This window comes from Sitophilus oryzae, unplaced genomic scaffold, assembly GCF_002938485.1.
Source record: "Sitophilus oryzae breed Bouriz unplaced genomic scaffold, Soryzae_2.0 scaffold_1393_pilon_pilon, whole genome shotgun sequence".
Taxonomy (NCBI): Eukaryota; Metazoa; Arthropoda; class Insecta; order Coleoptera; family Curculionidae; genus Sitophilus; species Sitophilus oryzae.
Genome location: NW_022146052.1, coordinates 3,093,305 through 3,115,732, shown reverse-complemented (window position 1 = coordinate 3,115,732; position 22,428 = coordinate 3,093,305). Strand labels below are relative to the sequence as shown.

The window sequence follows — 22,428 nt, the reverse complement described above, 5'->3', positions numbered from 1 at the left end:
TTTATAAAATAATAAAGAGAGAGGGAACTTGCTTTTATAGGTGATCAATGTTCAATATTAATTTGGTCTCACCCTGTATAACTTTTTGTGCCAAGTTTTAATTTGATTTAATGTACAATAACTATTTTAACTGCATATTAGGCTATACCGGGTAAATACCAATTTAGGTAGCTCTTATTGAACTTATTGAGCAATTTACAATAATTTTCTTCCTGTGATGTGTGCTTTCAGTGATTTAAATGAAATTTTGGAAATAAAAATTACCACAAGTGCTATATATTTTAATGCGTTTATATGGGTTATACGGTGCATATGGGTTATCAACCATTATTTTTTTTTTTAATAATTATTTTTTTTTTTTAAAAATATAATTAAATTATAATGGATTTTGAAGACCAAGGTAAGTACTTTTTAAGAGAATTTTATTAACTTAAATATTTTTTTTTGAAGCTAGTAGTTACCACAAACACAGCAGAGCGTTCTTTTGAAAAAAATTAAACTTTGAAATTGCGTATCTTTAGAACTCCGCAGATCTCCGCTTCTGTATTTTATAATTTTTAAACGGTATTATACCAAGTTTAATTTACCACAAGTATCTTACCCCAAGAGACCCCGAGGTAGATCATATAAATAAATAAATAAATAAATGCCTTTATTGTCAAAAAATTTTTCAATTTTTAGACAAAGGTAAACTAACAAACAAAGTAAAAAAACAAGGAACACAAACAAACAAACAAAAGATAATACAAAACATTATACAAATAATGTCAGTCTTATTTGTAAAATCGGTATTTTTGGGGCTTACTCAACCGGGTCTCACAATGCAAATTCACCTCAAATATCCATTTAGTTGGTCATTGGCAAGCACTCTCTCATTGTACATGAAAATAACAAAACAAACATTTACTGATCTGGATAAAATTGATAGTTAAATAGTAAGACTCTCCCGGGGGTACTCCGCCCCCTAGTCACTGACATCACTGATATTCTATTCAATATATCACATTCCATATCTTCCATCTAATTCAAATATTATTCGGATCTATTGGTTAATAAACTTCAACAACTAGCTAGTGTCATCTGAAATAGTATAGGGGCTTCCCCCGGACGCAATTCTGCCGCTAAACAGATTCGCATCCCAATCGAATAAGCTATTTGGGTGGCTCACCATCCCAACGCCGCATCGTCAATCGAGAAGACATTATAGAGACCTCAAACTCTCAAGACCAACTCGAAGGCAGGACGTCACAGAGGTTTTCTTACCGTGGTCAAACGACCCCGTTGGCTTACAGTCAAACGACTTGCAACTATATTAGTCAAAAGACTCGCAACCTCCATTTGTCAGCTCTCTGACAAAACACAACACTACACAGCCGGCCGGCCTATCAACAACTGACTGACCTGCCGCCTCCGAGCTAAGCCTCCTCTTACATCACAATTTTACCTGATCACAAATATTTACATCGCTTGCCAATGAATCATACTGTTTTCTCCATAGATTTAGTAAGAACAGATATAACATTTTGCATTTTAACCCGATCAAACAATCGGAGGTTGACGACGTACTGTAAAAACCAACTGAGATGGAGAAGGCGACATTGCCACATATCAAATTTGCGCCTATCTACTTAGTTTGATTTGCAGAAAAGGTGACTTTAAAACCTTTACCGGATATCAATAAATCTCAATTTCTTAATTAAATTAATAGTTTATTTTTAAAGAAGCATGCGTAATAATATGGTTATTAACCAGAGGATATATTATATGTGTTACTATTAAAGGACAGTTTATTAATGGGCTGAAATGTCTAGAACTATTGGCAACGTCGCTGCTAGTCTTCCAGAATGAAATGAGCCGTCCGTCCCACCACCCCTCGCGACGGCCCTTGGTCCGTTATAGCGTACTACGTTTAGCTTACGATGTGTTTGAAGTCGGAATCAAGTCCGAAGTGAACTTCAGTGTTTTTCAGTTGTTTTTATTTTTGTTTAACGTACTTTTGAATCTGCGAATTTTCATTATGGTAGGACAGTGTCAAGTGTGTGGAAAAATATGCTCAAATAACCTGAATTTGTCTTTTCACAGGCAGGTATTGTTTTTTCCGCCGTAATTGTACATAGGCGTCCCACAAGGGAGCCTCTCACAATAATTTCTAATTAGGTATATTTGTTGCATTTTGATCTATTAAAACAAGAACGTAGTAGCCGGTAGTTGAATTATAATTCGTCTCAATTACTAACTGTTGTAGATCATAACAAATTTGAATATAAACGCTGCATTTGAAACTTTATTATAAGCCAGAAAGTGACATTTTTTTCTTAAAATTGCGTCATATTTTGGTCATTATGGTATACGATATTCTAAAGGAATTTTGCTCAACAAATAAACAAAGGTGTTTACCCGACCTTTTTTACATTTTATTGCTTTACAGATTACAGAGCTTTCAGATTGAGCGGAGCGGCCGCAACTTCGAGCAAGTAGTCGTCCGACGGCTATCTTAAAAAAACACGACGGACGGTCCGTCGCGGACGAAAGTCAAATCTTGTCTTATATTTTCAAAAAAACACAATTTTCTCATTAAATATTGATTTTAGGTATAGGAAGTTATTAATAATATAAGATTAAATAACTATTACACAGTACTTCACAGGAAGTAATTGTTTAATTTTATGGGCCCCTGTTTCGTCAAACGGGCAAGTTGACGTAGTTCGTTTGCGGTCCGTTCGTTTTTTTGCTAAAACTAGCATCGTTGTTTTTTAATTTTTCATTTATTAAATTTGTATACGACGCTTTCTATGAAATAAAATATAGAAATATTATAAACTTTTTTTTTATTTTTTTATTTGGACATTTTTTAACTTGCAAGACAAGACACGACTTTGCCATTCAAGAAATCTGCAAGGCAAAACTTTGAAAACTTCTTGTCTTGAATTTCAAGACAAGGCAAGAAATTGATTTTCAAGACAAGAATTCTTGTCTTGTGCAACACTAATCAGGAAAAAAAAATATTTTTATTTTTTTAAATTAAATGAAAAACAGAAAATCCGGCGACGACAGTTTTTAGAAGAGGCAATTAGCTATCTTTTAGTAAAAAAAGCAACTTTCTAGAGCAAGTCGTTACTTCAGTAGCTCAAGGGAAATTAAAAGAACTTTCGTTTCACGTCATCAATGACACCATGCGTCGTCTTATGGAGTTTGCTGGTGGTCGTATTACGATGTGCAACCAAAGTTATTTTAATTTCCCCCATATGTAGATTCACAATATTTTTTTGCATTTTTAAAGCCCACACATATATCATTATAATAACACATTTATAATAATGCTACTTATATCTATACAAACAGTGATTAAATATAATTTTGTGCTTGTAATCGAATAATGGCATCATTTTAAACTAGTACTTAATATTGTGAAATATTGCATAGAATATCTCTTGAGATATATTTTATGTCGATTACGGATCTTTATCGAACAATCAACCAATTGATACCATACCAAAATAATAGTCTATATTAAGTATATTATTACGATATATTTTTATTTATATTATAACAAAAATTAAATGATGTAGAGTAAAATACTCAACGGTAATAAAATGATAGATGTTTAAAATATATTTTAATTATTACAGAATTAAAACTAGATATAAGAACGTATAATTATGTGACAAAAATTAGCTAGATGAAATCAAAGGTCAAAATGCTTCCTTTCCTGTTCACTGTATAAAATGATTCTATTTTCGAAAGATCGTTTCATTTTATAAGGCATATGTGGAGTTCTACTTCGAAAAGCAGCTACAATATTTTTCTCATGTTATCAACAATAGTTGGTCGAGTTTTGTAAACACTGTCTTTAACATATCCCCATAAAAAGCTCTGACTAGATAAATCAGAAGCATTTAAGTATTTTATTAATTGATGCATGCACACTGCCATTAACCAATAGAATCATATCAATTCTCTCTAATAAGGTTCCATTTTCTTCATTTTTAAGTTGGACTAATTAGATAGCTATGTTTAAGTAACGTCAGACATATTACAGCCACCTAGATTTTATAAAATAATAAAGAGAGAGGGAACTTGCTTTTATAGGTGATCAATGTTCAATATTAATTTGGTCTCACCCTGTATAACTTTTTGTTGCAAGTTTTAATTTGATTTAATGTACAATAACTATTTTAACTGCATATTAGGCTATACCGGGTAAGTACCAATTTAGGTAGCTCTTATTGAACTTATTGAGCAATTTACAATAATTTTCTTCCTGTGTGCTTTCAGTGATTTAAATGAAATTTTGGAAATAAAAATTACCACAAGTGCTATATATTTTAATGCGTTTATATGGGTTATACGGTGAATATGGGTTATCAGTAAAATATTTTTCGGAAAAACATGTGCGCCACTGACTTTTTATTTTCTTAACAAAATTGTTGTAGACCGATTAATGCCGATTAAAAGTGGTATCTTGATATTTTGTCGATTTTGATTTCCTTGATAAGATTCATTTTATTAATCACATTTAATGAAATTGTAATAAAAATATAATTAATAATTTATTTTTGTCTAATCTAATATTACTAAATTTTATAAAAATTTATAATAGTGCTGTTCAGTGCTACTTACATCAAATTCATAAAAAAATAATGGTATTTTAGATAATTACAAATGAACTATTTTTTAAAGTTTTAACATCCTGAAACTTACCAGCGCTTTCAGATGGAGCGGAGCGTCCGCGCTGTTCGTCCGACGGCTATATTGAAAAAACACGCGAACGAACACCGCGGACGCTCCGCTCCATCTGAAAGCGCGGTTACGGGGTTAAATTCATATAAAAGTAATGGTATTTTCGATAATTACAAAAGAACTATTTTTTAAAGTTTTAACATCTTGAAACTTAACAGCGCTTTCAGATGGAGCGGAGCGTCCGCGCTGTTAGTCAGCGTATTTTTTCAAGATAGCCGTCGAACGAAATCATCCGGACAAAGCATACGCGATCCATGTGTAATTCATCCATGATCCATGAAAAAAATCATATAAACTCATGGTACTCGCTCGAAGTCGCGGACCGGACGGTCCGCTCTATCTGAAAGCGCTGTAAAACTATGCCTTTCCGCACTCATATTTTTTATGAAGAACTAATGAGTACTTATTTAACAATATGGCCAGTTAATGACACTAAAGCTTCATTCAGAACCTCGCAATTAGTGGAATAAATTAATGGTTTCAATAATTACACTTTATACTTTTTAGTTTACGATCATTCACAATGTCTAAAAAACACAATTAAAATTAATAGAATATCCTAACAAATGCTTGCGGCAATCAGTTGTATCCAAAGAGAACGACTAATATTTCGCTTATAAAACGATCAACTTTTGATTTCTAACCACAATTTCTCTTGACAGATGAAAGACCAGAATGAGATTCCTCGCAAATTTTGAAATATAATTAGTGGAGTAGTTAAAAGTTTGTTAACTTTGTCTACTAATTGAACATGACTACCACTAATGTTAACACTCTAAATACTTACAATGAAATTAAAGAAACAAACTTCTACGCTAATTGAAACTACTGTTACTTTATTCCAATAATTGCGAGGTTTTGAATGAAGCTTAAACTTGTTTAAAGGTTGCTATTAGACTTGGATTAAGGCAAATTTTAGAAACATAATCTAGTGATAACCCATATGCACTTCCCTGGTGAACCACTGAAAACATTTGGGTGATTGAAAGGAGTTTTGAAAGAACATAATAAATAAAAAAAGACTTTAACCTACTGTAGTTACGAAACAAAGCAAAATCGGACCTACGTTGATATACAGTACGACTATCGGGGAAACAATATTCTCTGGATGTTTCTCGTAAAAAACTAAACGACGCACATTGGTTCAGATTCAATAAAATCGACGCATAAGGATCAAGAAAAAAATAACAACAATGATATTATTTTCAACAGATGATGGGTCCATTTATTCAAATTTATCACGATCCACTTTTTAATCGTAATAAAAAAGCGTACAGGAATATTGTTTTCGTTAGATTTTGTAGTTTAAATATATCAGTTATTTGCTGATAATGGTTTAGTGTTGCTAATATATTTTGGTTCTTAGTTCAGGGACTTGGAAATAAATTAAATTATAATGGATTTTGAAGACCAAGGTAAGTACTTTTTAAGAGAATTTTATTAACTTAAATATTTTTTTATGAAGCTAGCTTACCACAAACATAGCAGAGCGTTCTTTTGAAAAAAATTAAACTTTGAAATTGCGTATCTTTAGAACTCCGCAGATCTCCGCTTCTGTATTTTATAATTTTTAAACGGTATTATACCAAGTTTAATTTACCACAAGTATCTTACCCCAAGAGACCCCGTGGTAGATGATATAAATAAATAAATAAATTAATAAATAAATAAATGCCTTTATTGTCAAAAAATTTTTCAATTTTTAGACAAAGGTAAACTAACAAACAAAGTAAAAAAACAAGGTACACAAACAAACAAACAAAAGATAATACAAAACATTATACAAATAATATTGTCAGTCTTATTGTTAAAATAAACATTTATAAATGTTTATAATGTCAAAGAACAAAAATAAAAATAATATTCAAAAATATTTAGCTAGTTTATAGTAAAATATCAATGACCTCTAAATAAATTCATTTCGATGTCATTAGTAAATATAGCAATAGCAAACATTAGACCAGTGTTTACAAGATCAAATTTGATTTTCAAAATATAATTCATTTACAGCGTAGAAAGCCTTGTCTAGTAAATAAGAGTTCAATGCTTTGCGAAATGAAAAAAATGATGTTATGGATTTGATTTCAAATAGCAGGTGATTGTGCATTTTTTTCGAGTTGTATAATATTGAACTTTTAACTAACTCTGAGCGTGGGGTAGGTAGATAAAGATCTTGCTCCGCGTTCCTGAGTGGATAAGTGTTAATATATAAATTAAAATTTTAAATTGACCAGTAGTCTGATTTTTGTTCCATGGATAATTTCTTAAATTATTATACTAATATTTTTTGAGTAACTCTGGAGTGGTAAAAGTGTAACTACAGATACTCACATGTTCCTCCCGTACTCTATTCGTTTTATTATAGGAACAATAAGCCGCAGATCAATATGTGAGCGGTTTTTGAAAATGGGTTTTAATAATAGGTCAGAAGCGGATATTATTGATGAAATTATTTCATTTTTGTGTGATAATAATATTCCTAACATATCGAAAAATAAGCAAATCGAAAATTTTGTATATTGTGGTCAGAAAAGTGGAGGAAATGTAGTTACACTTGGAGCAGTTTTATTTCCAACAATTGTCTCTGGTTGAATAAAAATTTACTTCAAATGGAAGAGAATCAATCTTTTGATGACCCTGGCCCTTCAAGAAGATTTTTTTTTTAGAATTGTCCAAGTCCCAAAAAATAAAGAGACCAAAGGTATATTGCCAAGGAATTAATTTATAATGTCTTACAGAAAAAAACATGTTTTTTTATCTACATAATGCTGCAAATATTGCATTAATGCTTTTAATTAATGGCAAAGATTAAAAATCAATTTATTTCTAGAAATTAGAGATTCTTACACCTCGGAATCTCGTTTCTAATTTAAGGAAGGAACATAACAATGAGACGGGAAAAGCAGTCTAACTAGGGTTTGAATTTCCAGAGAAACTAGTCGCCACTAAAAATAGGTGAAGATTTACCCGCAGATGACATTCATATGGCAACAGAATATTATTGTCAATCAGATAGTGAAGAAGAACTAGAAGAAAGTCGTGGTGAATCATGTCATGAAGAAAATGAGTTTGAAGACTCCATTTAACGCATATTGCAATTTATGTTTTTTTCTTTAATTTAGACCAGATAACCTAATGGGTATTCTTTTTTTGACTAGGTTCGAAGCATTTTTGAAACCTTTTTAAAAACTATAATTTTTGAATAAAATTAATAGAAAATCCCCCTTTTTTAATATTTTTGTACTAAACAAACATAGTCTGAAATATATTTTGTTTATTCCTTGGACTATCTTTGTCATGTTAATAAGTCCGCCATTAAACCTAATAAGTCTAGAATTTGTAATAAAATTTAAAATATCCTATGCGCCACTTTTTGGCAATCTGAACCACTGTGCGACGCGTCCCATCAATACAAATTCGACAAATTTGCAAGTAGCCAATAAAATGAATGGGCGGAGTGTTTTACGGTGACAAATATATTGCTGTTTATTTAAATGTTTCTTGTCCGCAGTAGACGTACTTTAAAAAATAAATCTTATTTTTAGTCAGAAATCCCCTCACTGGAAATGGCATATATTTTTTAAAACATCCTGTATACTATACTGTAATAATCCCTGGCGAAAGAATATTGTGAAATATTACAAACACCCGAATAAAGTGGTATCAGATTATTAATAGTAAGTCTACTAATTGTTCCTTACCCATTATAAACAGTGTTCGTGGCCTCGATAATGAGTCGCATGTCTCAGTCTACAAAAATAAGCGCGCTACGTTAGTTGCACCGCTGATAATTTTAAGTACAACACAAATATAGATGCGATTAGATGTATACACTGTTTTTATAACTCTAGTTTAGTTTGAATCTCAACAACGGTTATCATGAAACTAGCTGTATTGCTAATAATATATTCAGTAATTTTAAACAGTGCGTACAGCCTAAAACTCCTAATTGTATTTCCTGTACCTGCAAGGAGTCATTATATATTAGGAAATGGTTTAAGTAAAGGTTTGGCAAACTTGGGACATGAAGTTACTTTTGTTGCTCCGTTTTCTGAACCAAACCCACCTAAAACTTTAAAGCAAATAGTGTTGAAGGAACTTGTTGAAGCAAGGAATGGTGAGTATTACATTAATTTTTATTTATTACCAATATAATATCCGGTATAAAATATCTTCTAATGTGTAAGACAAATGACAGAAACGATATAGATTATGTAATTTCATTATATTCAAACAGTTTTTAAACATATTGCATAAAATATATTACTTTAGAATCAGATACTGTCTAATGTATTTTTCTAAATCATTGGAGAATAATATACGAATATTATATTACCTCTACAAATAAAATACACTGATAAACACGATAAAAATATACAGGGTTATTCACAACTAATCGATTCGAAGTATTATAGCTAAATGATTAGATTTTTAGAAAACTGGGTCGTTGAGAGACTACTAAGGCTACAATGTAAAATTATTTTCTTAAGAGTCCATTTCACTAGTCCGAAAAACTAGCAAAAGAAGCGTTCGACATTTAACATTTTATACCGGGTGGGTCTAAAAAGTGGCTCACCCCTATAACTTTTTATTTTTTCAGATAAATAAACGAGATTTGGTATGTTAGTATATGACATAAATTAGGATTGATTGGTGTATTCAATTGTTTTGGTCATCGGAAATTACTACAACTTTTGATTTTTAAATTGCACCCTCGGTATTTTTTTACTTTATTCGATAGAAAATAACATTCTGAATAGAATGACATATATCATATACCTACCTATGTCAACTTCATTCTCGCTTAATAAAAAATTGTATTTTAAAATTCAATCTAGAGTGCCACGGCTATGTTAAAAACACTAATTCGTCATCAATGAGCCTTGGAAAAATAGATTTGATCGTCTAATGTTTTTAGTGTCTTGTCCTGGCCAGTTAGAAAATGCTCAAGTCGTATTTTTAATCATATCTCATTTTTTTCAAATGGAACGAGGGTGGCTCATTAGCATATTTGGAAAAAGCATTTTTTTATGAATAATTTAATACCACACACTTGGTATTTCAAGTCAAATTTTCGTTACGAACCGCAATTTATAATTTCCATATGCGAAAATGTCAAAAGTTGACATATGATATGTCATTCTATTCAGGGTGACATTCTGAAAGGTGTCATTTAAAAATCAAAAGTTGTAGTCATTTCTGGCGAAACCGGAAGTGACCTAAAACAATTTAATACGTCAATCAAACCTAATTTATGTCCATATACTAATATACCAAATCTCGTTTTTTTAACTAAAAAATAAAAAAGCTATAGGGGTGAGCCACTTATCAGACGCACCCGGTATATAAAACTGGCTAGGTATTTTTAGATAAATAAAGAATAAAATGAATTTTAGATAAAGAATTATACTATATGCGTATTGTAGCACATTTTTAGACAGTTTCTTCAGCTCAAAATCTTAAAAATAATTTTAAGATTTTGATGGTCAAACCTCAACAAAATATTCCTTATGTTTGGGCTAAATTATCTCGAAAATGAAGATATAATTTTAAATTCCGTTACAATACGGAAATAGATTGAAGTTTTGTGATTACAGTGATATATAATTTATATAGTTTTGTAACAAATTGCTCGTTGTTTTATGGCAAATATTGAAGCTCTACAAACCTTAATTAAGCCTTATTCAAAGCACGTGTTTTGGAATTTTGGGTATGACCAAAGAATATTATATTGGGCTCGACTAGTCAGCTATTATATACTTTGGACCAGCCAAAAATTGGGCAGCTCAGAGTTTGAACGTGTCAATAAATTGTAAGAATTCATGTTGTTGACGAGTACAAAAATTTGGGTGTAGTGTTCGACAGCACACTTCGATTTCGTATTCAAGTATCAAAAGTTCTCCAAAAAGCCTATATTAATCTCCGCAACATCTTTAAAAGCAAAGATGTTCTGAACTTTGGGTTAAAAAAAATTATGCGAAGCACTTGTCTTAAGTCATTTGAATTACTGTAATTTTTTATATGGATGTTTCTACTAAATTCAAGTTGCAAAAAATTCAGAACTCTTGCATTCGTTTTATTTACAACCTCAAACGTAGTAATCACGTGAGCCACAAACTTCATGATATAAAGTGGCTAAATATATCGGATCGACAAAAACTTCATTTTGCTTGCTTCCTGCATAAATTAATTAAATCTGAGCCCCCCCTTCATATTTGTTTGAAAAACTGACACGTAGCACTATGGTTTCTAGAAGCTACTTTTTTGGCCAAAATTAACAAATTTCATTTAATAGAAAATATTGACTGTAAATTTGTGTTTTTAATAAAATAATAAAAGACTAATAAAATGAAGTTATTTTTAATCTTCTCATTCAAAGTGTGATTAACTTTTACCTATGAAGCATCTTCTGCATCTAGTTCCAAAAAAGAACAAGTTAATCAATCATCGAATTACTGCTGTCCAAAAAACAATCTTCTGTAGAAATATCTTCTTGCTCTTCTTCTTTTTGCATTCTTCTTCTTGGTCTTCCTCCTCGTACTCCTCTTCTTTTCCATGCTTCTCTTCAAATTGTTCTTCATTTAACTTCTTTTCGATAAAGTCAGGTACACGAAGTAGGTTACGTACATCCGCAGGATAACTAAATTTATAAAGTAGCCTACTCAAGTAAAGTATTTTGCAGCCTGCACAAGTAAAGTCCAATCCTGCTATGTTCCGAATTGCTCCGAAAAAGGTAATCGTGGGCGGCCGGCAGATGATGTGGATGGAAGGATTAACCAGTCATCATTTTGTTTTAAAAATAAATCTTTAAGCCGCGAAGCCGCCTGCCATCTTTTTCAAAATTTATACAAAGGCGATTTATCTTTTTTTCATTGTGCCTGATAGTTCTTGTTCATTACTCTGAAATTTATGTCTTACAAAATTTGAAACATACCCGTTTTTCTCAACTTTATCGGCCCCTTGTAGCCATTTTTTCAAAAGATCTATTTTTTTTTCAATCGATACATAGCTGAAAAAAAAATTCTTTAAAAAAAAAGTTGCAGCTAGTAGCAGCCAATTTTTTCTTTGGTATGTTTACAAAAGGATTGTTTCAAATTTTACAATAACATCTAGCATGGAGAAACATGGAGAATTTTTTATAAGTCAAACTAAACTTTTAACTTTTTATTTATGTTCTGTCTTAAACTCAGTATTTTTAATTAATTAAAAAATAATGGACGCTGATTCTTATGTGCAATTGTTAGTGATTTCTTAAAAATACATATAATAAAGTGTAAAAATCACAGCAATCCGTTTTTAAATCCCACTGAAATATATCACTTAATATTCACCAAAACTCTTCCAAAAATAAACAACAACTGAATAACAAATACTTCACTAGAACGTCTAAATACTCGTATAAATGCTGTTAAGGAATACAAATTCAAACTAAACAAAAATATATGCCTGTGGCCTTCTTCATTTGTATATCTGCTTGCATTCCAGCTACAAAAAAGTCCATATACAGTGAGTCTAAAATATGTATTTTGGCCAATAAATTAGCTTCTAGAAACCATAGTGCGTAGGGAATATATTCATCCACGCGAAACTCGTTTTAATACGCACTATCAAATACCCAAAATTAATAAAGTCATAACCCAAATCTGCTTCTCATATACATCAGTTAAACTGCATACCAATATCCCATTATTAGTCAATCAAACAATATATCGTTTTGCACATTTAAATCAAAATTTAAAAAGCATCTTTTACAGATAAATAACTAGGTGGCTGTTTTTTTTGTTTCTTTTTTGTTTTTTTTTCGTAGTATATTATGATAGGTAGATAATATCGTGAAACTTTTTATTTTTATTGTAAACTTATAATTGTATTTTTTTTAATGCTCGGTTAAACTAACAGCTCAGCTGAATTTCGCCGAGTTAAAAATAAAGGCGTTTTTATTTATTTATTTATTTACTATAATTTGGGCTCGAATTTGGTTTGGGTATTAAAATATTCTTTGGTATGGCTTGACACGACACGATCGGCTAAGCCTTAGGCAGATTTCTGAAATATAATATAATATATTTTTTTCGGACACACACCTGCTTTACCCAACCCCTGAGAGTAACCCGAACAATACAGCGTAATATACTCTTAAGTTATTGAGTTTTCAAGTTTTTTAATTCCTGTTATTCTATCAAACTGTTTTACCGACATTTAACTAGATTTTATGTAATTTTATATAATTATATAATTTTAACGCTTTTATATAATTTTTATGATTTTATGTGTGGTTGGCGTGTATCGCACAATATCCACTGATATGTCCATGTAATCAAGACACTGGGGAAAACAGTGACTTGGATCTGTGATTTGTTTTCGACTAATTATTGTTTTCTTTTCGACAAATTTTTAAGCTACAGTATCCTTCTCCTTGCCTTAAAAATGGGCATACCAATGTTGTCAATATGATTCCTATTTGTAGGGGACGCCACCTACAAGTGTTTTAACTACTTTGAAGAGTAATGTAATAACTTTTCGTCCGTACCTGTATAAAACTATTGAAAAAATATACATTTCCGTGATTTTATACGTAAAAAATGTCTCTTGGTAAAAATCGCTACGAGCAACCGTTCTCAAGATATTTAGAATGGAAGTAGTCAATACGTGTCATTATTGACTAAAAATAAACATGATGAGTAGATAGTTATTTGACCTGAAATGATAAATTTGGGAAGTCTTTATTTTTTTAAATTAAACATAAATTTGTGTAAGAAAACGCAGACGATGCAGCGCTCGTCTGCGGTGATGAATAGGGAGGGCCAGTCTATAGACCGACATTGATTGTACCATACGAATATTTCTGTATTCTGTTACGTTCAATTATTATATTAAAATACTCTTGTTTAAAAGGTATTTCAATAATAAATAACCCATAAGTCTTACATTTGTCTTCGAAAAAATTATCATAAAACAGTTTCTGTTGAACTTTAGACACAAAAACATTTCAAATTTATGATTTCAGTCTAATAAATATTTAATCAACATGTTGAATTTGTCAATGATGACAGGTATTGATAATTTTGAATCCAAATATCTCGAGAACCATTACTCGTAGCGATTTTTACCAAGAGATCTTTTTTCGTAAAAAACGTTGTAAATGTACAGGGTGTCCCACTAAGAATAGCTCTCGGCTGTATCTCGGAAAGTATTAGCCCTAGGGGCTGCGGAAAAAATATTTATAACTAAAGAGGCTATGGGAAATTGCTGGAAATTATTTTCAAGTTTGTAGAACGACCGCTAGGGGGCGCAACAAAAATAAGAAAATGAAGTTTTTACACAATTTTGCCTAGATAAGGTGTGCTATAAGTAATAGCTTCATAATTTTCAGTAAATTTTGAATATTTTTTGTTAGAGCCATTTTCGCCTATCTACCAAAGTAAATTGGTGGGGAAAGGTTAGATCTATTTTTATTTAAATATTAATAACTCTGGACTGGATCATCGGAATCCAACAAGCGAGGGCTCGTTTAAAAGAGCGTTTCTTATTCTATATTGTACTATATAAAAATAATAAAAAGCTTTTGAACGTAGGCGCTAGGGGGCGTTGTCTTACAATTTAACAAACATTACGCGTTTTTTTCAAAAAAATTAAATGCAATAGTATGTGTAATTTTAGCTGATAGTAAAGAGTAGTAAAAGCTTAAAAAGTCAGCGAAAACCGCATCCAAACCAAACCAAACCAAACCAAAGCAAAATTATAATAAATACCAAAAAATAAGCACTTAATTACCTTATTTTTACAACACGGTATCAGTAGCCCTCTTAATTATGCCCATTCTAGCAAAAAAAAATACTGAGTTTAAAATCGACAGAATACCTAGTCTTAGCAGCGTTTTTTATCTTTTGATTGCTTTTTCAAAATGCCTTTATTATTTGAACTAGTTGAAGTTGTTGGCATTTTGAAAAAGCAATCAAAAGATAAAAAAAGCTGCTAAGACTATCAAAATGTTTACCTAATAACAATTTGATTAAGTATATAATAGATAAGAAATTGTTAAACATTTTGATAGTCTTAGCAGCTTTTTTTTAGCTTTGTATTGCTTTTTCAAAAATGCCAACAACTTCAACTAGTTCAAATAATAAAGGCATTTTGAAAAAACAATCAAATAGATAAAAAGCTGCTAAGACTATCAAAGTGTTTATCTAATAACAATTTGACGTTTATACTATTACGTCAAAAGCAACTTTTTTCCAAAGCCTACCATGACTTCACCGAATCATCGTTTCTTGTTCACTGTTATTAATATCTTAATTATTAGATATTAATACCTTTGGTATTATGGTATTCTGGTATTTCATCGATTTTGAAAAACTAACTGTTTCTATCTTATTTCTTTGTTAGAATGGGCATAATTAAGAGGGCTACTGATACCGTGTTGTAATAATAAGGTGATTAAGGGCTTATTTTTTGGTATTTATTATAATTTTGCTGATATCTTCGGCTTGAAAGAAGATATCAAGATTCGGTTTTCGCTGACTTTTTAAGCTTTTACTACTCTTTACTATCAGCTAAAATTACATATACTATTGCATTTAATTTTTTTGAAAAAAACGCGCAATGTTTGTTAAATTGTAAGACAACGCCCCCTAGCGTCTACGTTCAAAAGCTTATTATTATTGCTTATTGTTAATCTAACCTTCCCCCACCACTTTATTTTGGTAGATAGGGGAAAATGGCTCTAACAAAAATATTCAAAATTTACTGAAGATTATAAAGCTATTACTTATAGTACACCTTATCTAGGCAAAATTGTGTAAAAACTCCATTTTCTTATTTTTTGTTGCAGTTGCGCTCCCTAGCGGTCGTTCTGCAAACTTGAAAATAATTTCCAGCAATTTTCCATAGCCTCTTTAGTTATAAATATTATTTTCCGCAGCCCCTACAGCTAATACTTTCCGAGATACAGCCGAGAGCTATTCTTAGTGGGACACCCGGTACATTTTTTACACATTAGTTTTATACAAGTACGGACGAAAAGTTATTACTCATTAAACCAGTTAAAAAATATGAAGGTGGTGCCCTCTACAAGTAGGGGTCATATATACATCAAAATCAAATTTCTCATGTCAAAAAACTCCCAGACACCAATTTTTATAAAATATTGACGTTACTTCAGAAATTATTTGGAAAAAATCGAAATAAAAATGATATTTGTATTCCCTGTATCTCCAAAACTAAGCATTTTAGAACGATTTATACGAAGTTTTTTACTTATTTTTATCTGCAGAATATTCTGCCGAGGTTTCCGGAATATAGTTTGGACCACCCTGTATATTATCATGTTGTGTTTGTTTTATTTTAATAAATTATGCATTTTTTTATATTTCAGAGCAACCCCCAAACATGTTTGAAATGGCAGATATTTCTCCCTTTTTCCAAATTTTCTTTTTAAATGGTATTAGTAGCATAATGATTGATTCTTTCCTCAAACATCCTGAAGTTCAAGAGTTGTTGCATTCGAATGAAAAGTTCGATGCTGTGATACTCGAACAATTTATGTCTGATGCCCTTACCGTACTTGCTCATCATTATAATGCTCCCCTCATAGTATTCAGCACAATAGGCCCCAACCGATGGGTTAATAACTTAGTTGCTAATCCTGAACCAGCTAGCTATGTACCTGACATATTCTTAAGTACATCCGAACAAATGACATTTGCTGAACGTGCCTACAACCTGTTTTTCACTATGGCATCTCAGTTAAACTTGTATTATATAGTTTATCCCCGCCAAAAACGGATTGCCGAGAAATATTTCCCTGGCCTAACTGACTTTGAGAAAATACATACAAATGTGTCATTGGTTTTATTGAATTCTCATGAGAGTATAAGTCAACCGGTACCACACGTACCTAACATGATCGATATAGGCGGATACCATGTTCAACCATCCAAAGCGTTACCGAAAGATTTACAAGATTTTATGGATAGCGCTAAAGAAGGAGTTATATATTTTAGCATGGGTTCTAACCTAGTACCATCTCTAATGCCAACAAGAACAAAAAATGTAATATTAAAAGTATTAGGATCGAGGAAAGAAAAGGTTTTGTGGAAATGGGATGAAGATCAATTAGAAAATAAACCAGCTAATGTAAAGATCTCAAAATGGTTTCCACAGCAAGACATTCTAGGCAAGTATTCTATGAAAACTAGGTATTATTAGTGTATAATAATACAACTATTCCACGTTTTATAAAACGGTGCTGTCGGATTTTTATTTTATACAATGTTTGAATGTTTGCGGTATAATAGGCTTTTTTAATCTTATCTCAGACCATCAATATTTTAGTAATAATATTATATTATCTATTGAAGTAATTCTCTCAACTAATGATAATGAATAATATTTGCTTATAAATACAGGGTTGTTCATCACATACGACACGGAGTATTGTGTATTGTAACTAAACGATTAGATTTTTACTAATTGTAAATTTTAGGTTCGTTAAAGGGCTATTAGAGCTACAATTTAAAAATATTTTTACAAGATACTGAGTGTCCCAAATAAGTAAAAATGTAATAGTTGTATTTTTTTTAAATAGAACACCCTGTATATTATTCTATTTTTAGATTCTATGATTGAAATAAAGGTAAATTTGATTAAGGTTTATCACACTTAACCTTACCGTTTTTGAAATATTTTCAATTTTGTGAAATTGCAGTAAAAGTTTTAAGGCTTCATGTCTCCAAGGATATCAAAGTTTTTAATACTAAATATTTACTAAAGTTTATTTATTGATCAGTTATTGTGTTGCAATAACAACATTAATACTACCTCATACTGAGTGTCTAAAAATTTATTTTAAATAATGTCAAGCTTTAAACGGCAATAACTTGTTTAATTTAAATAGAACACCCTGTATATTTTAGGAGAATCAGATACACAATTTAATTCTCTATTAAATTGTACTACACGATTTTTTACCTATCCCCTCAAGTTTTCGTTGAAAATGCATTTTCTTATATTTTAGACTTCATTTATCAATATACCCATGGATTATTGACATTTTAGATTGTTTTTAGAGCAATAAATGTACAAAATGTATAGGTGCTAAAAACGATAATATTATAGCCCATTTGTATACAAAAAGAAAATTATTTAAATCTTTATAAAAGAGTATACCATTAAATAAATATACCACCATTATTCACGCCCAAATATTAATTAATTACCTACTTGTATATAAATTATTCTAAATAAATGTGGATTTGAATCAAAAATCAATATAACAATAAGTTATGAAAATGAATTTTAATTAATTAATTCGTCAAAAATTGAAATAACATTTTTAAGTTGTTACTTTCTACCACACTGTCTAATACACATAAAAAAATTCAAGTTTTTAGTATTTGGAGCAATTATTATAATCAACGCATACAGTCAATTAATGTAGTTTGAATACTGGAATCATATTAATATTTCCCCTTTAACAAATATATAAACATTTTTTTTAATGAAAAAAACGAACTATATCGGCGATATTAGAAACTGTACTCTTTAAAAATTTGTTATATCTTCAAAAATAATCTAAAATGTCAATATTCCATGGGTATATTGATAAATAAGGTCTAAATTATAAGAAAATGCATTTTGTACGAAAACTTGAAGAGATAGGTAAAAAATGGTATAACACGATTTGAGAGACACTTAAATTGTGCATCTGATTCTCATCAAATATATAGGGTGTCTCCTGAGTAACCGTATGATCGAAAAAAAATTAACGTCCAGATGGCTTTTAAATGACACTTCCCATATAATTCATCAAATAAAATGATAACGATCTTAATCCAAGCCATGTCTGACGTCGTTTTCTTCCGATCATAAGGTACTTATATCGTACTAGCAAGAAATTATGCATTTGCTATATTTATTTCTTAATACATTTTATACAGCTCATCCCAACTGCAAGTTATTTATTACTCACGGTGGTCTTCTAAGTACTACCGAGACAGTGACTATGGGAGTACCTGTACTGGCATTTCCCATTTTTGGAGACCAAAAGCTAAACGCCAGAAGGGCGCAATCGCTGGGATTTGGTAAAAGTCTGGAATTTAGCAGTATTACTGAGGAGGAACTGGCCTCTACATTGAATGAGTTACTATCAAATCCAAAGTAAGAAATAATGTGTCTTTATTTATTGGAATTACGAGTATGCTGCGTGATCGTTTGTCAGAATTCATACTCTTATCATACTCAGCAAACAATCTATAATTGGATTCCTTCCCCAATGTTTATTTTTTCTTGTATGTAAAGTTATTTGTATCTCTTCCATGTGTTCCGATTTTGTGCCTCTTGTACTTCTACTAAAAATTCTTATAGTTTAAGTATCCGCCTGATGAAATTAACTTTTGATCTTAAAATATCAATCTAATAATCACCTTAGCCAGAAATTTTATATAGTAAGGGCAATGAAAAATAGAGTAGAATGTCATCAGAATTTTTTACCTAGAAATTTAAAAATATTATATGTTTTTTTTAACAATGGTTACCCATAAACTATTTTAAAACGAATAATATTAATTACCATTTTTTTATGGTTCAACTGAAGATTTTGGAGACAGATCACGTACAGAAGTATTCCTCGTATAGGCGCTCTGTTGCATAAAATAATACCACTTTTTAAAGAATATCCTGACATAAAAACTGCGAAATATAATACTCTCTCCATTGATCCAAAGATCCATCTAGGTATTACTGGACGTCTTGTTGAGCTGAATAAATATATACCACAAGGTGCAATTCTACAGGGTGTCATTGAAATGGTGTAAAAAAAATCGGGGGGTGATAGTACTCCTAAAAATATAAAAAAAGTTGCTATAAGTATAGGGCGCAAAATGCATATTAAGGGAGTTAGGGGCCCTGAAAGGGTGAATTTAAAAAACGTTTTTTTTTGTAATTCTAGGCTTAGAAAACGAGATAAAATTTAAAAAAAAAATTGTCTGCCATAAATTCTGATCCTAAATCAAATGGTGACACTGAAAAATTATTTGGAAAAGCGGAAAGGGTAGTTTTTGCAAGGGTAAGGGGTTGTTTCGTGAATAACTTTTTTGAGGTTATTTTTTTTGCAACGTGGGTTCATTTTTTGAAAACTACATACCCTTTCCTACAAAAAAGGTACTCTTGTTGCACATCGCCCAGAGTGATGGTTTTCGAGAAAATTGAAGGCAAAGAGTTTGCTCTGATAGGTTGCTAACTGGTTCTTCTTCTTCTTGTGCCTTGTGCTTAGCCGCACGTTGTCTGTACTCTTCATACAATGTGTAGAGTGCCGTTTTCGGCTCTTCGAAATATGGTGGCTGCGTCGCTGATGCTACACCAATCCCGTATGTTTCTTAGCCAGGAATGTTGTTTTCTTCCTGGGTCTCGCCGTCTCTCTATTTTTCCTGGTAGAATCAGCTTAGGAATGTAATATTTGTCTCCTCTAAGGATATGGCCGAGGTATGAGACTTCCGCTAACTGGTTAATCAACATAAATTTATGAAAGTTATGGCGGTTCAAAAGTAACCAAGTAGTTATTAAATAATTAATTGGAATATCAAAATTTCATGATTTTTAAAACATCTTTTTGCTTTAAAAACGAAATAAACCAATTACCAAAATTCCTTATTAAAATAACGCTTTCCTTAATTCATTCATAGTAAATGTTCAAAGTGACCACCATTCATTTCAATGCAGACATCTGCTTTTCTTCTCCAAAGTCTGCGTACCCTGTGGAATATCCTTGGTGTTGTCCGAATTTGATTGGAACCGTCAATAATGCGTTGCCGTAGTTGCTCTTCAGTATTAATCGGTACTGAGTAAACCATAGCTTTGGTATTTCGTTTTTTAAAGCAATAAGATGTTTTAAAAATAACGAAATTTTGATTTTTCAATTAATTATTTGATAGCTAATTGGTTACTTTTGAACCGCCATAACTTTCATAAGTTTATGTTGATTAACCAGTTAGCAACCCATCAGAGCAAACCTTTGCCTTCAATTTTCTCGAAAACCATCACTCTAGGCGATGTGCAACAAGAGTACCTTTTTTGTAGAAAAAAGTATGTAGTTTTCAAAACATATATATCCACGTTGTAAAAAAAATAACCTCAAAAAAGTTATTCGCGAAACAACCCCCTACCCTTGCAAAATCTACCCTTTCCGTTTTTCCAAATTATTTTTCAGTATCACTATTTGATTTAGGGTCAAAATTTATGGCAGAGGATTTTTTTTCAAAATTTTATCTCGTTTTTTAAGCCTACAATTTCAAAACAACCGTATTTTAAATTCACCCTTTCAGTGCCCCTAGCTCCCTTAATATGCATTTTCCGCCCTATACTTATAGGAACTTTTTTTACTATTTTTATTAGTACTATCACCCCCCGATTTTTTTGACGCCATTTCAATGACACCCTGTATACCAGATATTGAGAGGGTACTATTATTAGTTAGGGTATAGGTAGACTTTTCCCTAACTCTTAAACAAAAAATGTTAATTATTAAATAAATAAAAAACATTAAGATTAAATCGATCTACAAACAACATTCTGAGAATGATCTACAACATTCTGAGAATTCGAATAAGGAATTGAATAATGACGTGATAATGACAAGACAAGTGACATCTGTCTAAAAAGACAGCGAATTAGAGTGACAATTTGGTTATGTAAAATTTAGAGTGACAATTTTGATTATGCAAAAGAAATACTGGTTGCCTAACGAATAATATTAATTAAAAATAAACCTCCAACATGAATAATGAACAAAACATTTACACAAAAACAGACCACACAAAACAAATTGTTGGTTAGTAGCAGTTAGTAGTAGTCAGAGATATAGATGTAGTAGTATTTTGGTTTAATGGTCACAGATGCTAGGCTATCCGGCCGAGTAATAGAATTATCGTTTTTTAATAAAAATTAAAAAAACCTAAAATTATAAAGCTATAATAGTATACAGTTTTATATTAACTCTAATTTATTTGAAGTTTATAAAAAGCATTCATAAAAAAATATATATCCTTCAATTTAATAGCTGTTAGTAAGAAGTTTCATTTCAAATTATGCGCACATAGTGCGTACACAGTTTTTTTTAACTACATCTTTTTCTTTTATAGGTATAAGAAAAATGCGAAACTCAGATCACAACTTCTCCAAGATCGGCCGGTAAAACCTATAGAATTGGCAGATTATTGGATAAAATATGTTGTGAGATATGGAGGAGCACCACATTTAAGAGTGGCTGGTATTCGTTTACCTTTTTACAAGTATTGGTTTTTGGACGTAGTAGCAGTGTTTGGTGGTGGCTTCGTTCTCTCAATTTATGTGCTAGTCAAATTGTGGAAATACAGAAAATATAATCAAGCTAAAGAGCAACTAGAAGCGAGTTCAAAGAAAAAGAGGCAATAGACTGTTTAATTTATGTATTATTTTATTTATAATAAATTGTTAATACAAAATTATTTGTTTTAATAACAGCAATTTGGCTTAGCAATTAAGTGTAATATAATTTGTAATAATGTCCATGTTTCTGGAATAGGAGACAAATAATTTAAAAGATTAAATAATAATAGCTAAGTTCATACCGAATACCGCGTAATAGTAAAATGAGGGTTTTTTTATTAATTTTATGGTACGGATGCCTGAATGTTTGAATGATTTGGAATGATT

The 22,428-nt window shown here is 31.0% G+C and overlaps 1 protein-coding gene across 1 annotated transcript; it reads left to right on the top strand.

The window, feature by feature from the left end:
* The first annotated feature begins 8,439 nt into the window (after positions 1-8,439).
* Positions 8,440-22,220, top strand: LOC115875650 (2-hydroxyacylsphingosine 1-beta-galactosyltransferase-like). The gene is made up of 4 exons (XM_030891168.1): positions 8,440-8,857; positions 16,115-16,915; positions 18,678-18,897; positions 21,876-22,220. The coding sequence occupies exons 1-4, from the start codon at positions 8,620-8,622 to the stop codon at positions 22,165-22,167; spliced, it is 1,551 nt and encodes a 516-aa protein (XP_030747028.1). The 5' UTR covers positions 8,440-8,619; the 3' UTR covers positions 22,168-22,220.
* The last annotated feature ends 208 nt before the right edge of the window (positions 22,221-22,428 follow it).